A 14,253-nucleotide genomic window follows, 5' to 3' on the forward strand; every position below is an offset into this window, starting at 1 on the left:
AATGTCAGAGTCACATCCACTGAATGCTGTGTATTGTCAGAGAGTCACATCCACTAAGTGCTCTGTCAGAGAGTCACATCCACTGAATGCACCAGGAAACTGTCAGAGAGTCACATCCACTGAATGCCCTGCATGTGTATGGTCAGAATTGCATCCACTGTATGCCCTGGGTACTGTCACATCCACTGAATATCCTGGGTGCTGTCACAGAGTCACATCCACTGAATGTTCTGAGTATTGTCACTGAATCACATCCACTGAATATCCTGGGTGTTGTCACACCCACTAGATGTCCTGGGTATTGTCACTGTCACGTCCACTGAAAGTCCTGGGCATTGTGACAGAGTCATGTCCACTGAATCTACTGTGTGTTGTCACATCCACTGAATGTCCTGGGTATTGTCACAGAACCACGTCCACTGAAAGTTCTGGGTATTGTGACAGAGTCATGTCCACTCAATCTCCTGGGTATTGTCACATCCACTGAATGTCCTGGGTATTGTCACAGAACCACGTCCACTGAAAGTCCTGGGTATTGTGACAGTCATGTCCACTGAATCTCCTGGGTGTTGTCACAGAGCCATGTCCACTGCATGTCCAGGGTATTGTCACAGAGCCATGTCCACTGAATGTCCTGGGTATTGTCACAGTCATGTCCACTGAATGTCCTGGGTATTGTCACAGAGTCATGTCCATTGAATGTCCCGGGTATTGTCACAGAGTCACATCCACTGAATCTCCCTGGTATTGTCACAGTCATGTCCACTGAATGTCCCAGGTATTGTAACAGAGGTATATCCATTGAATGTCCTGGGTATTGTCACACAGCCACGTCCACTGAATGTCCAGGGTATTGTCACTATCATGTCCACTGAATGTCCTAGGTATTGTCACAGACTCATGTCCACTGAATGTCCCGGGTATTGTCACAGAGTCATGTCCACTGAATGTCCCGGGTATTGTCACAGAGTCACATCCATTGAATCTCCCTGGTATTGTCACAGTCATGTCCACTGAATGTCCCGGGTATTGTAACAGAGGTATATCCATTGAATGTCCTGGGTATTGTCACACAGCCACGTCCACTGAATGTCCAGGGTATTGTCACTATCATGTCCACTGAATGTCCTAGGTATTGTCACAGACTCATGTCCACTGAATGTCCCGGTTATTGTCACAGAGTCATGTCCACTGAATGTCCCGGTTATTGTCACAGAGTCACATCCACTGAATCTCCCTGGTATTGTCACAGTCATGTCCACTGAATGTCCCGGGTATTGTAACAGAGGTATATCCATTGAATGTCCTGGGTATTGTCACACAGCCACGTCCACTGAATGTCCAGGGTATTGTCACTATCATGTCCACATCCACTGAATGTCCTTGGTACCGATATTCCCAGAGAGTCACATTCACCAAATGTCCTGGGTATTGTCATAGAGTCACATCTACTGAATGTACTAAGTATTGTCAGAAAGTCACATTAACTGAATGTCATTTGCATTGTCACAGAGTCACGTCCACTGAATGTCCTTGGTATTGTCAAAGTCACGTCCACTGAATGTCCTGGGTACTGTCAGAGTCACAGATGAAGGTAATATCAGACACTCTCATCCAGAGATTGCCAAGGATATTGAGTCATATTTACTGAATGCCTGAGGTATTATTCACTTTCACAAGATTTATTTGTTTTCAGAATGTTCTGTGTTTGAACAGCATTTTAAGATGCTACAACAAGATAAAAAATAACATAAGATCTAGTATGAGGAAATTTTTATTTATTTCGGAATGGGACAGCAAATGTAATGATACTTAACAGATGTATAGATAAATACGATACATGAATCAAAGACATCATACTTCAATAAATAGGATCACGTCTCCAGTATTCCAAGCTTCCATTTACTGTCCGTAGAAAACACAGGACGAGTTTTCACCAGCAAATCTGAAACATAGAAAAGCTGGTATCCACAAAAATGACTTAAATCAAATGACATCAAAGGTGATGAAGTAATCCCCAAACTGATCTGTTGGTGATGAAAAACAGGCAGTTATATTTAGAGGAAACCAATACCCTTCACTAAGTACCTGACGGAGTCAACTGAATTTAATTATTTACTTGTTTTACGCCAATATTTTACACATACATGTACGGGGGCAGCCAGTATTATAGTGGGGAAAAGCTGGGCGTAGCCCATAGGAAATCCACGATCATCTGCACATGTAGGTTACTTCTTGAATAAAAGCCACAGCTGAGTCAATGGCCAACAGAAGCTATACTGGGTTATGTACACCATCTTTACCTGACCTCAAGCCACTGTAACGAGGAACTTGATTGGTTGAAAACACAAAAACTGGTGTGACAGACAGGAAATCCATGATGGCCACAAGCAGCATTATTAGATTATGTAGTGTTCTCTCATGGACCTCAAGTGATTGTGCAAACTCTTGAACAGCTGGAAACTGCTAAAGATACCTTCTGCACAAGAAGGAAAGACCCTTGCAGTAGCTTCACAACAAAAACAACTGAGGTTGGTCAAGCATTATCTCACCTTCTTCGCTTGTGCACTTCAGTTGACGCCCTGACCTCATGGCTTCAGCTATCTTATTAGCAGTGGCTTCTGGTCCAATGACCTACCATGGCAAATCAAAACAATGCAATGTTACAATAACAAATACTTCCCGATACTATCTAACAAAACTCAGTCTGCCATAGTGGGGGATATTTTTTATGAAATTCAGGGATAATCAAGAAACACTGCTACATGCTTCTGTTAGCTACTCTAGATGGTAACATTGTGGCAACTATTAATATATTATTATTATATTCATATGTACATGAAGTTTTTCCAAAAAAGATACACTATCTCAATACTTGGTTTACATACAGCATAAAGATGAGCAGAGTTTTACCTGCACTTTCCTTTTTCAACATCATGTCTTTGAAACAAATATTTGCCACTAATATTAAGAAATATGTCAAAAATTAAGGCTGCATCTTAGCAGCGAAAACGTTTCCAAAATGAAGCGCAGTGGTTCAAAGGCTAGAATTTCACTAGGAGCTGTTCATTACAACTAAAAAATATAAGTATACATTGAACAATGTGGCATACCTGTGGGAAATGGGCTGTAAAGTGTACAAAAAGTCTAAGAACTACAGATGGTTTCACACAAAAGACCATTAAAATCTACATACCAGAGTACTTTATGTAATTCTTTTACTGTCAGTCTTCTGTTTATTCCTTTAACACCTATAAAAATGACTACACTCAACTGGAGTACTTTTACATCATCTGAACACTCTTCTCAAGATTTTTTTCCCACATAAACAGTGATATTCCTATTAGCATAAAGCTGGATGGAGCATAACTTTTCTGCTCTGACCATCCTAAGTGGCCAAGCATACGTGTGGTTTAGAACAAGTATATGTAGATACATTAGAGGTCAAGTCCGCACTTATGGCAGCACTGTAGTCTTCACCAGAGCCAAGAGGTGTGAGAAAGAAGATCAAAGATCTGTCATGATGACCACAATCTATTATCTGAAAATGACCACCTTTTAATAAAGGGCTTGCTTTTCAAGACAAGAGTAAGTGGGGAGGTCTGTCAGCAACCTGCAGGTGGTCATGGGTTTCCCCCAGGCTCTGCCCAGTTTCCTCCCACCATAATTCTGGCCGTCGTCGTATAAGTGAAATATTCTTGAGTACGGCATAAAACACCAATCAAATAAATTTCAAGAGGAGACAAAACAAAATGACCCTGCTTAATACACAAATGTGAATTCATTTTTAATATTTTTGCTGACCAACAGAGAGAGAGACATTACCAAATCTTCATCGGATTTCTTTGGTTTATTTCATGTTAATTTCATGAACCCTCAGGCCAAAGCCCAGCTTTATGCAGACTTTATAGTTTACCTGCATGTGACTACCATAAATACCACACTCAGCATTAGTCACCACAGAGCTTTCATCTGAAAAATGTAAGGCCATGAGCAGCAAGATGTGTTTGGCTATCAGTCAGCATCGCAGCCAATCAAACAATCTGCACCAGAATCTTGGCCAATCAAGCGATCTGTATTGCTTAACTTCCACGTAAACAAAGAACATTACCTCAAACGAAGACGTGGAAAACTTTCCTAACAGATCTAACTATGAAATTCCAACCAGGGCTCAGTATAAATTGGTGGTTTGGAAATATTTTGCAGTCCTTAGAGGTGACCACTCTTTCACTATAAGTCGAGTATGCTGAACTACCAAGTATATAAGTAGTCCTACAAACATGCCCCCACTTCTAAAGTAACACCACCCCAAGGTCACAGAGGATACGATCCAGATAGTAAAATCAAAAAAAACAGAGAAACTTCATAGTTTAAATAACTAATGAAGTTATAAATTTACTCTGATACAACTCAGGTTCACATGGGTTTGGGTTTTATTTCTTTCTTTTTTTCAGTGTTCAGTAGCCCTTAGCTAAGTGCACTCTATATCTCTACGACATATGTTGTCATGGTAGCTGCTAAGGGCTTATTTAACTAAGTGAGCTTCATGAAAACGGACCCTATCTGTACCAGAGCTGCATCTGGCTTAGTAGATTAGACAACATAGATTAAACTTTTATAGTCTGTTGACATGTTTAGGCCAATCCCTGTATACAGGAGACTTGTCCTACGGTATTGTGTAATCTATCGTATTGCCACTCTCGCACCGCATCCTGGTATCACCCCAACCATTACCCATGAAATCATAAACCATTGTGTGAACTGCCCCAGGGCTTACAGCATTTTTATCCGATTCTTCCTCTTGGATCCAGATTTCAGGGATTGACTTCTCAATGACCTTTAAAAAATCTTCATATTTGTGCTGTAATTCTCGAGCCTCATCCTCTTGCCAGAATTGAACCAACATCTTCAGAAGTGGGGTTATCTCCTCTGCAATGAGAGAATTATACTACCAATGTCAGCATAGCTTCTGAATGTAGATTCCCCTATACATGTATGGACAGCAGACATGACAGACACCCCACCCAGTCACATTATACTGACACCGAGCCAACCTGTCCTGTTTCCATGCTCTAACCTCTCAGTGCTGAGGTCCAAGTGAGGCAGCCACAAGTACCATTTTCAAAGTCATACCTTTTGCAATACACTTTCAATCATTAAAAGCTTCAATCAGGACAGCTGATTGTATTTTCACAAATATTTCCTCAAACTCCTAAAACAACATCTGCAGAAATTACCATAGTCAGAGAACAGCTGATATCCATCTAACTTAACAATTTATATTTTTGTCATGCTGCAAATGCTGTAGCATGATATCATAATACAAAACAGTAATTTGACGTCAAGACATGCACAGATAGAAAATTTATGAGAAAATTATGTGACTGAATATAATGTCAAACTACGACACTAGGACATAAGTAAAGATCAATAGAAAAAGAGATCAGTCAATAACTTATCTCCCTCTGATTTCAATTCCTGAATGACTGTTCATGTATACACATGTGCACATGTGATAATGTACCATTGTCAAAAAAAGAACATCAAAAAATTATGTTAATTTGGCTACAGAAGAACATGAAGTTTGATGCTAATCCTTTTTTCAACTGTTGATTTTCTCACTTTTCTGGCATTACAGTCCACATGTACTAGCTGCCAAGGCCTTGTCGAGGGCAGTAATAACTCCACCCAAGGAGATCCCCATCACTGTGATATTAGACTGACTATTCTCAGACCCTAAAATGGGCATTGTTTGGTCGCAGATTTGGTGTGAACCTCCAAAGTGGAGGAGTTCCCCTGGTTCCTCCCAGTTTTCGCCACTCTCACCAATGATCAACCTAATTTTGAAAACTTATATTAATCGCTAAATATGCAAAAGTTATGCATGGGTCAAGCTGGTATTTGAACATGATCACAAGGGTCAAAAAATGGATCTGTCTCTGAATATTACTGTAAAGTACTTATTATTTGCTGGAATTTATTTTCGCAGATTTTCTCCAAAAATATGTTCACGGGAATTAATTTTCATGTATTTAAGAGAAAAATGAAAAACAAATTTTAAAATCTTAAAAGTTTCCAAGATATAATATGGCCGAAATTATTCAAGCACATCAAACAGGTATCATTATGGGTGTCTTTAATCCTCCTTTGTTTCCTGTGGTGTCACTAATCCTCATGATTTGGATCAGAGATTAAAACAATGGGGGATGGATAATCACTACGTAAGAAGATTACTTTTGCACCTAGGGTGAGCAGTACTTAAACATGTGTTACTTCTTTTCAAATCATTGATGAGTACTTTTAAACGCCTGGCAAAGTGACCTGTCACCTTTTGAGCAGTACAAGGCAAAACATATGAATTCACCATTATTGGCGCCAGTCACTCATTCTTTATCAAGCATTACGGTAAGTTCTGAATTTTAATCGTCCTCTGTAGCAGGTCAGAAACCGCAAACATTGCCGTAGCTGTCAAACAGCCATTGTGTTGTTGTACACACTTCACAGTTTGTTAGAAGCTCACTCATTGGACCACAGGAGAGACACAGTCATTGGGATAGCGTGTATCAGAGCGACATTCATTAGAAGCCAGCACGTGCTGGTATCTACTTTTCTTTCACTTTACGGGCATAGCAAAGATTGACCAAACTAAAGACGCATGAACTCCACTTTGTTTTATACCCACCAAGCCTTAGCACCAGAGTTTGTATATATTTAAACCATAATTTCTCTTCCCTGCTGTTAAAAAATTTAGCTGGCTGTTCGGTCTTTCTTAGCACAACTCCCGACAGCCAGGCAAAGATCTCATTATTACTACTACCTGTAGTATATCACTTAATATTGGATATTTTTTTCCCTGGAATCATTTTTCGCAGTAAATTATTAACCGTGAAATCCACGAAAATTAGTTCCACATGAAAATTAAGTACTTCACAGTATTTATCACTATCAGACAATGTTTGAAACAGGTACTGAGACAGAAACCGGTAGTGAGACAGAAACCGTTAGTGAGACAGAAACAGGTACTGAGACAGAAACAGATATTGAGACAGAAACCGGTAGTGAGTCAGAAACAGATATTGAGACAGAAGCAGGTATTGAGACAGAGACAGGTACTGAGACAGAAACAGGTATTGAGACAGAAACAGGTACTGAGACAGAGACAGGTACTGAGACAGAAACAGGTATTGAGACAGAGACAGGTATTGAGACAGAAACAGGTATTGAGACAGAGACAGGTATTGAGACAGAAACAGGAACAGGTATTGAGACAGAAACCGGTAGTGAGACAGAAACAGATATTGAGACAGAAACCGGTAGTGAGACAGAAACCGGTAGTGAGACAGAAACAGATATTGAGACAGAAGACAGGTATTGAGACAGAAACAGATATTGAGACAGAAGCAGGTATTGAGACAGAGACAGGTATTGAGACAGAAACAGGTATTGAGACAGAAACAGGTATTGAGACAGAAACAGGAACAGGTATTGAGACAGAAACCGGTAGTGAGACAGAAACAGGTATTGAGACAGAAGCAGGTATTGAGACAGAAACAGGTATTGAGACAGAAATAGGTATTGAGATGGAAACAGGTATTGAGATGGAAACAGGTATTGAGACAGAAACAGGTATTGAGATGGAAACAGGTATTGAGACAGAGACAGGTATTGAGACAGAAACAGGTATTGAGACAGAGACAGGTATTGAGACAGAAACAGGTATTGAGACAGAAACAGGTATTGAGGCAGAGACAGGTATTGAGATGGAAACAGGTATTGAGACAGAAACAGGTATTGAGATGGAAACCAATGACCAATAAGAATCAAGGGAATCGTTTTAACACGCAAAACTTATGTGCAGATAAATCAGATTTTTGAACTTGACCTGAGATTGCACAAAGTGAACAAGAGCACAAAATTTTATCCAGACAGCAATTACCATCCATCTCTTTCCCTTTCGTCCAAGCCTGGGATAAACATTTTTGAGTGCAGCTTTAAACATGAATCAAATAAACAAATAGATAAATACCAACTGCCTCCATATTTACCTCTTAGGTTCTTCACTAGTGTGACAATATTAGACAGAGCTTCTAGCAGGGCTAAATCTTCATGCTGACTGCCTTCCTTCAAACTCCACTTTTTTCTTTCTAGCTTCCGTCTATTACGAGAAGACCGTCTGAAATCCAAACACGAAAGGAACAAAAGTCAAAACTGACATACAGCATTATCTACTGTCAAGCCCTGGTGCACACGAGACCCACGCGTGTAGGAAAAATTCATTCTTCACACTTGCCTTAAGCACGTAACTCTTGTCTGTAAGTTTTTGCCTTTTGAGGAGATACGTCAAATATCAAACATGTTTGATAATTTCTTTCATTCATGCACGATGTCTTACTGTGTGTGGCAAACCAAAGCTATCTCCTTTCAAGTAACCGCCAAGGCACATGCGTTTCCAGGTCACATGATCTGGAAGTTTGGTCAAATGTTTGCATTTCTATATTAATAATATGCAGATGTCCGCTTTGGTCAGCTGTCTGCTGTTATCATGTTACTATGAACTGCCATCTTGCAGAGCATGTGACCCGCAAACACATTTGCACTGGCAATTACTTGAAAGGAGATAGCTTTCATTCGCTAACGGCAACGCTTCGTACATAAAAAAAAGAAATTATCAAACACGTTAAAAATTTGGCACATTTCCACCTAGGGCAAAAACTTACAGAAAAGTTCACTGCAGATGAGAGTCATGTGCTTAAGGTAAGTGCCACAAATAAAGTTTTGCTAAGCACATAGCTCTCATGTGCGCCTTTCATGTACACCATATGGTTGTATCACAACCGGGATTTGCTACTGTTTTTAAAACTATCCTTTAGGTTTAAATATTAAAGATTTCAATACAGTAATAATGGGAAGGAGAACATCAAAATGAAGTAATCATCCCCACAAAGCCATTAAAAACTGTACATGAAAAAACCTTCAGTTAATTTTTTTAGATAATTTCACTGAATTAAATGCAGTGAAATGTATAAATTGTAAGTTGGGCATTTTCTGGGCCATACTGATAATGCACAGTATGACATCACTGACATCACCTAATCACTTCAATGGTCCTGAATCAGGTACTCAGCATAATCAGACTCTTTTTCTCACAAAGGCAAACAAAACCTGTGTATACTGCCTCATGAAAACCTTATTCAGACCTCAACATAAAGAGTCAGAAAAAGCTGTCAGATGTCACTGGGACCATACACAACCAAAAAGCACACTATACAACTCACATATTTGACAGACTTTATTGCAAAAAAAAAAAAAAACGTAATCTATAAGTGAAGATATACCGAGATAGAGCTTTTCATGGTCCTCTTACTGATGCTTACACTGAAATGTTTTCTTTTCCTTTATTTAAAATTCTAACATTACAATGCTTCATTAACTGTTTTGCCATGAGCACAATCTTTCCCAACATGAATATTCTTGAAATCTGCTGCCAGCAATAAAGGAAACAGGCTTGAGACTTCATTTACTTGTTTACTGGCTGTTTTATTTGGCTCTCAAGAATACTTGACATACATGACCATGTTCTTCAGGTAACTTATTTGTCAAAGGAACTGATGAAGGACAAAACCACCTCACCTCTCCAGATGTACAATGGATTGGGGTCTACAGCAAGTCACAGTAGACTACTAAACCAGAGACTGAATTACTGACATCTGGGCCCAGTATCACATTCGAAGACATCTCAGACTTAAGTCAAAATGTCAATCATTAAATTTGGTATGTTCCTTTTCGTAATTTCAGCTAAAATTTGTTATACAATAACTTACGCAGAATTTACACTGTCAAGCAATATTTTGAAGTGATTTGAAATAATGAAAGTCTAAGGTCACTCAGTGATCCCAGAGCCTGACATACGCAGACATACACTGAGGTTACATAGTCTAATCAATAATTTCCCACCTGTTCACGCTGAAAGTTGGCTACAACCAGAGTTTGAGACATTATTGTAATGATAAGATATGACAAAATAACCAAAATGTACCATAGGGTAAGCTTGAATAATTTGTATGTACATGTGTAAGTTGATGTTTTTGATACAGTAAAAACTCACCCGGTTGAGCGACTCATGACGGTTGACCGCTGGCTATCAGTGGTCAATCTCGAGGACTGGACACTCTCTCCTGCAGCACTGCTGGCGTCAGAAAACAAGTCAGCATCAGCATGGCCCTCGCCCTCTGTAACAATCAGCAGGTATCATGGGAAACAGGGATCCGCCAATGTCACTTGATGTCCTGTAGAAGGTTCCACCTATATCTCTGGTTGTCATTTACAAAGTTCTGCCAATGTCACTGCTAGCTGTTTAAAAAGTTACACTACTGTCAGTGGCTGTTATTCAGAAAGTACACATATCACTAATGTCATTAGCTGTCATTTACTAATTACATGTACCACCTGGCTGACATTTAGAAGGTGCCACTAATGCCATTGGCAGTCCTTTAAAAAGCTCCACTACTGCCACTGACTGTCATTTAGAAAGTATTACCAACGTCACTGGCTGTCATTTAGAAAGTATCACCAATGTCACTGGCTGTCATTTAGAAAGTATTACCAACGTCACTGGCTGTCATTTAGAAAGTATCACAAATGTCACTGGCTGTCATTTAGAAAATATCACAAATGTCACTGGCTGTCATTTAGAAAGTATCACAAATGTCACTGGCTGTCATTTAGAAAGTATCACAAATGTCACTGGCTGTTATTTACTAAGTAAATGTACCACCAATGACACTGGCTGTCATTTAGAAAGTACATGTGCCACCAATGTCAATGGCTGTCATTTAGAAAGTACATGTGCCACCAATGTCACTGGCTGTCATTTAGAAAGTACATGTGCCACCAATGTCACTGGCTGTCATTTGGAAAGTACATGTACCACCAATGTAAATGGCTGTCATTTAGAAAGTACATGTACCACAAATGTCACTGGCTGTTATTTACAAAGTACATGTACCACAAATGTCACTGGCTGTTATTTACAAAGTATATGTACCACAAATGTCACTGGCTGTTATTTACAAAGTACATGTACCACAAATGTCACTGGCTGTTATTTACAAAGTATATGTACCACCAATGTCACTGGCTTCATTTAGAAAGTACATGTACCACCAATGTCACTGGCTGTTATTTACAAAGTACATGTGCCACAAATGTCACTGGCTGTCATTTAGAAAGTACATGTACCACAAATGTCACTGGCTGTTATTTACAAAGTACATGTACCACCAATGCCAATGGCTGTTATTTACAAAGTATATGTACCACAAATGTCACTGGCTGTTATTTACAAAGTACATGTACCACCAATGTCAATGGCTGTTATTTACAAAGTACATGTACCACCAATGCCAATGGCTGTCATTTAGAAAGTACATGTACCACCAATGCCACTGGCTTCATTTAGAAAGTACATGTGCCACCAATGTCACTGGCTGTCATTTGGAAAGTACATGTACCACCAATGTAAATGGCTGTCATTTAGAAAGTACATGTACCACAAATGTCACTGGCTGTTATTTACAAAGTACATGTACCACCAATGTCACTGGCTGTTATTTACAAAGTAAATGTACCACCAATGACACTGGCTGTCATTTAGAAAGTACATGTACCACCAATATCACTGGCTGTCATTTAGAAAGTACCACAAATGTCACTGGCTGTTATTTACAAAGTACATGTACCACCAATGTCACTGGCTGTTATTTAGAAAGTATCACCAATGTCACTGGATCTCATTTGCAAAGTACGTTTACCACCAATGTCACTGGCTGTCATTTACAAAGTACATTTACCACCAATGTCACTGGCAGTCACTTAAAAATAGCTTCAGCAGCAAAAAGGGATTGCAACTGGAATTGCAGCTCTGCAATACAGCAAAGACACTTGACCTGAAAGTTGGCTTCCTGACTCTGAAGACACTGGTTCAAGACAATATATTGGAGGTTTCACCCAACACTCAGCATCAGTGATCTATACTATGTACACGTACATATTGTATTGCACAATGTAGCACAAACTATCTATCCTAACTAAGGAACTCCTCTGAACACAAATCCCGTGTGATCTTTCCTACATCTGACTGATTTACTTTGATTTGATTGGTGTTTTATGTTGTGCTTAAGAATACTTCACTTATGTGACAGCAACCAGCATTTCATAGATCTGAAGAGATTTAAAAATACACAGATCATGAAAAAATGTCAAAGACACATTCTTTAACATATCATATCAATCAAACAAATAAACCCCACTGCTCAGAAATCTGCAGCAGTCCCTCAGTAGTCTCACCCATATATTCAATCTGTGATCTCTCCTTCTTCTCTCGGACCACATTTAGACGGGATCTGTGCCGCTCAAACTCCGTTCTCAGACCGTCAAGTGTTGCCACCTGCTGGTTGTGTCTCTCACATAGTGAAGGCTTCAGGGTGGTGTCTATAAAGTCTGTTCGTTTATATTTGTACATCTGTCCAAATAAACAAAGATACGTTGAGTGCACCTCTGCAGGATGGCATTGCTGTCAACATGTAACCTTTATATTGGATAGTTTAAGGTACATGCTAGATCTGTGCACTGGCGAACTATACACTTCATCTGATTTACCTGAAAATCTGTCTGTATATCTGCCCATCTGACCTCTTTTACATTCCAACATATGCATTACTCACCTGTCTTAATGCTTCCTCCCTTACCTGACTTTCAATTACACCTGGCAAACCAAGTACCACATCCACTCACCTGTCTCAGGTTTCCTCCCTCACCTACACTTTAATCACACCTGGCACATCACGTACCACATCCGTTCACCTGTCTTAAGGCTTCCTCTCACACCTGATCTTTAATCACACCTGGCTCATCACGTACCACATCCACACATGACCATCACTACAGAAACCTGGCTCACCCGTCCTACGGTTTCCTCCTTCACCTGACCTTTAATCACACTCGGCATATCAGATACCACATCCACACATGACCATCACTACAGAAATCTGGCTCACCTGTCGTATGGCTTCCTCCCTCACCTGACCTTCAATCACACCTGGCACATCACGTACCACATCCACTCACCTGTCTTAAGGTTCCTCCCTCACCTACACTTTAATCAAACCTGGCACATCAGGTATCACATCCACTCACCTGTCCCAAGGCTTCCTCTCACACCTGATCTTTAATCACACCTGGCACATCACATACCACATCCACACATGACCATCACTACAGAAATCTGGCTCACCTGTCGTATGGCTTCCTCCCTCACCTGACCTTCAATAACACCTGGCACATCATGTACCACATCCACACATGACCATCACTACAGAAATCTGGCTCACCTGTCTTAAGGTTTCCCCCTCACCTGACTTTTAATTACACTCGGCATATCAGATACCACATCCACACATGACCATCACTACAGAAATCTGGCTCACCTGTCGTATGGCTTCCTCCCTCACCTGACCTTCAATAACACCTGGCACATCATGTACCACATCCACACATGACCATCACTACAGAAATCTGGCTCACCTGTCGTATGGCTTCCTCCCTCACCTGACCTTCAATAACACCTGGCACATCATGTACCACATCCACACATGACCATCACTACAGAAATCTGGCTCACCTGTCTTAAGGTTTCCCCCTCACCTGACTTTTAATTACACTCGGCATATCAGATACCACATCCACACATGACCATCACTACAGAAATCTGGCTCACCTGTCGTATGGCTTCCTCCCTCACCTGACCTTCAATAACACCTGGCACATCACGTACCACATCCACTCACCTGTCTTAAGGTTTCCTCCCTCACCTACACTTTAATCAAACCTGGCACATCAGGTATCACATCCACTCACCTGTCCCAAGGCTTCCTCTCACACCTGATCTTTAATCACACCTGGCACATCACATACCACATCCACACATGACCATCACTACAGAAATCTGGCTCACCTGTCGTATGGCTTCCTCCCTCACCTGACCTTCAATAACACCTGGCACATCATGTACCACATCCACACATGACCATCACTACAGAAATCTGGCTCACCTGTCTTAAGGTTTCCCCCTCACCTGACTTTTAATTACACTCGGCATATCAGATACCACATCCACACATGACTATAACTACAGAAATCTGGCTCACCTGTCGTATGGCTTCCTCCCTCACCTGACCTTCAATAACACCTGGCACA

General features: G+C 40.4%; 1 protein-coding gene across 1 annotated transcript in view; it reads right to left on the minus strand.

The window, feature by feature from the left end:
- Positions 1 to 1,429: 1,429 nt before the first annotated feature.
- LOC135472855 (putative elongator complex protein 1) overlaps positions 1,430 to 14,253 on the minus strand; it is a 55,776-nt gene continuing 42,952 nt past the window's right edge. The window contains 6 exon segments of the mRNA XM_064752560.1: positions 1,430 to 1,945; positions 2,553 to 2,634; positions 4,778 to 4,929; positions 8,046 to 8,173; positions 10,106 to 10,229; positions 12,346 to 12,520. Of these exon segments, the coding sequence (XP_064608630.1) occupies positions 1,875 to 1,945; positions 2,553 to 2,634; positions 4,778 to 4,929; positions 8,046 to 8,173; positions 10,106 to 10,229; positions 12,346 to 12,520 (732 nt within the window). The 3' untranslated portion in view covers positions 1,430 to 1,874.

The sequence above is a fragment of the Liolophura sinensis genome, chromosome 8 (genome assembly GCF_032854445.1).
Source record: "Liolophura sinensis isolate JHLJ2023 chromosome 8, CUHK_Ljap_v2, whole genome shotgun sequence".
Taxonomy (NCBI): Eukaryota; Metazoa; Mollusca; class Polyplacophora; order Chitonida; family Chitonidae; genus Liolophura; species Liolophura sinensis.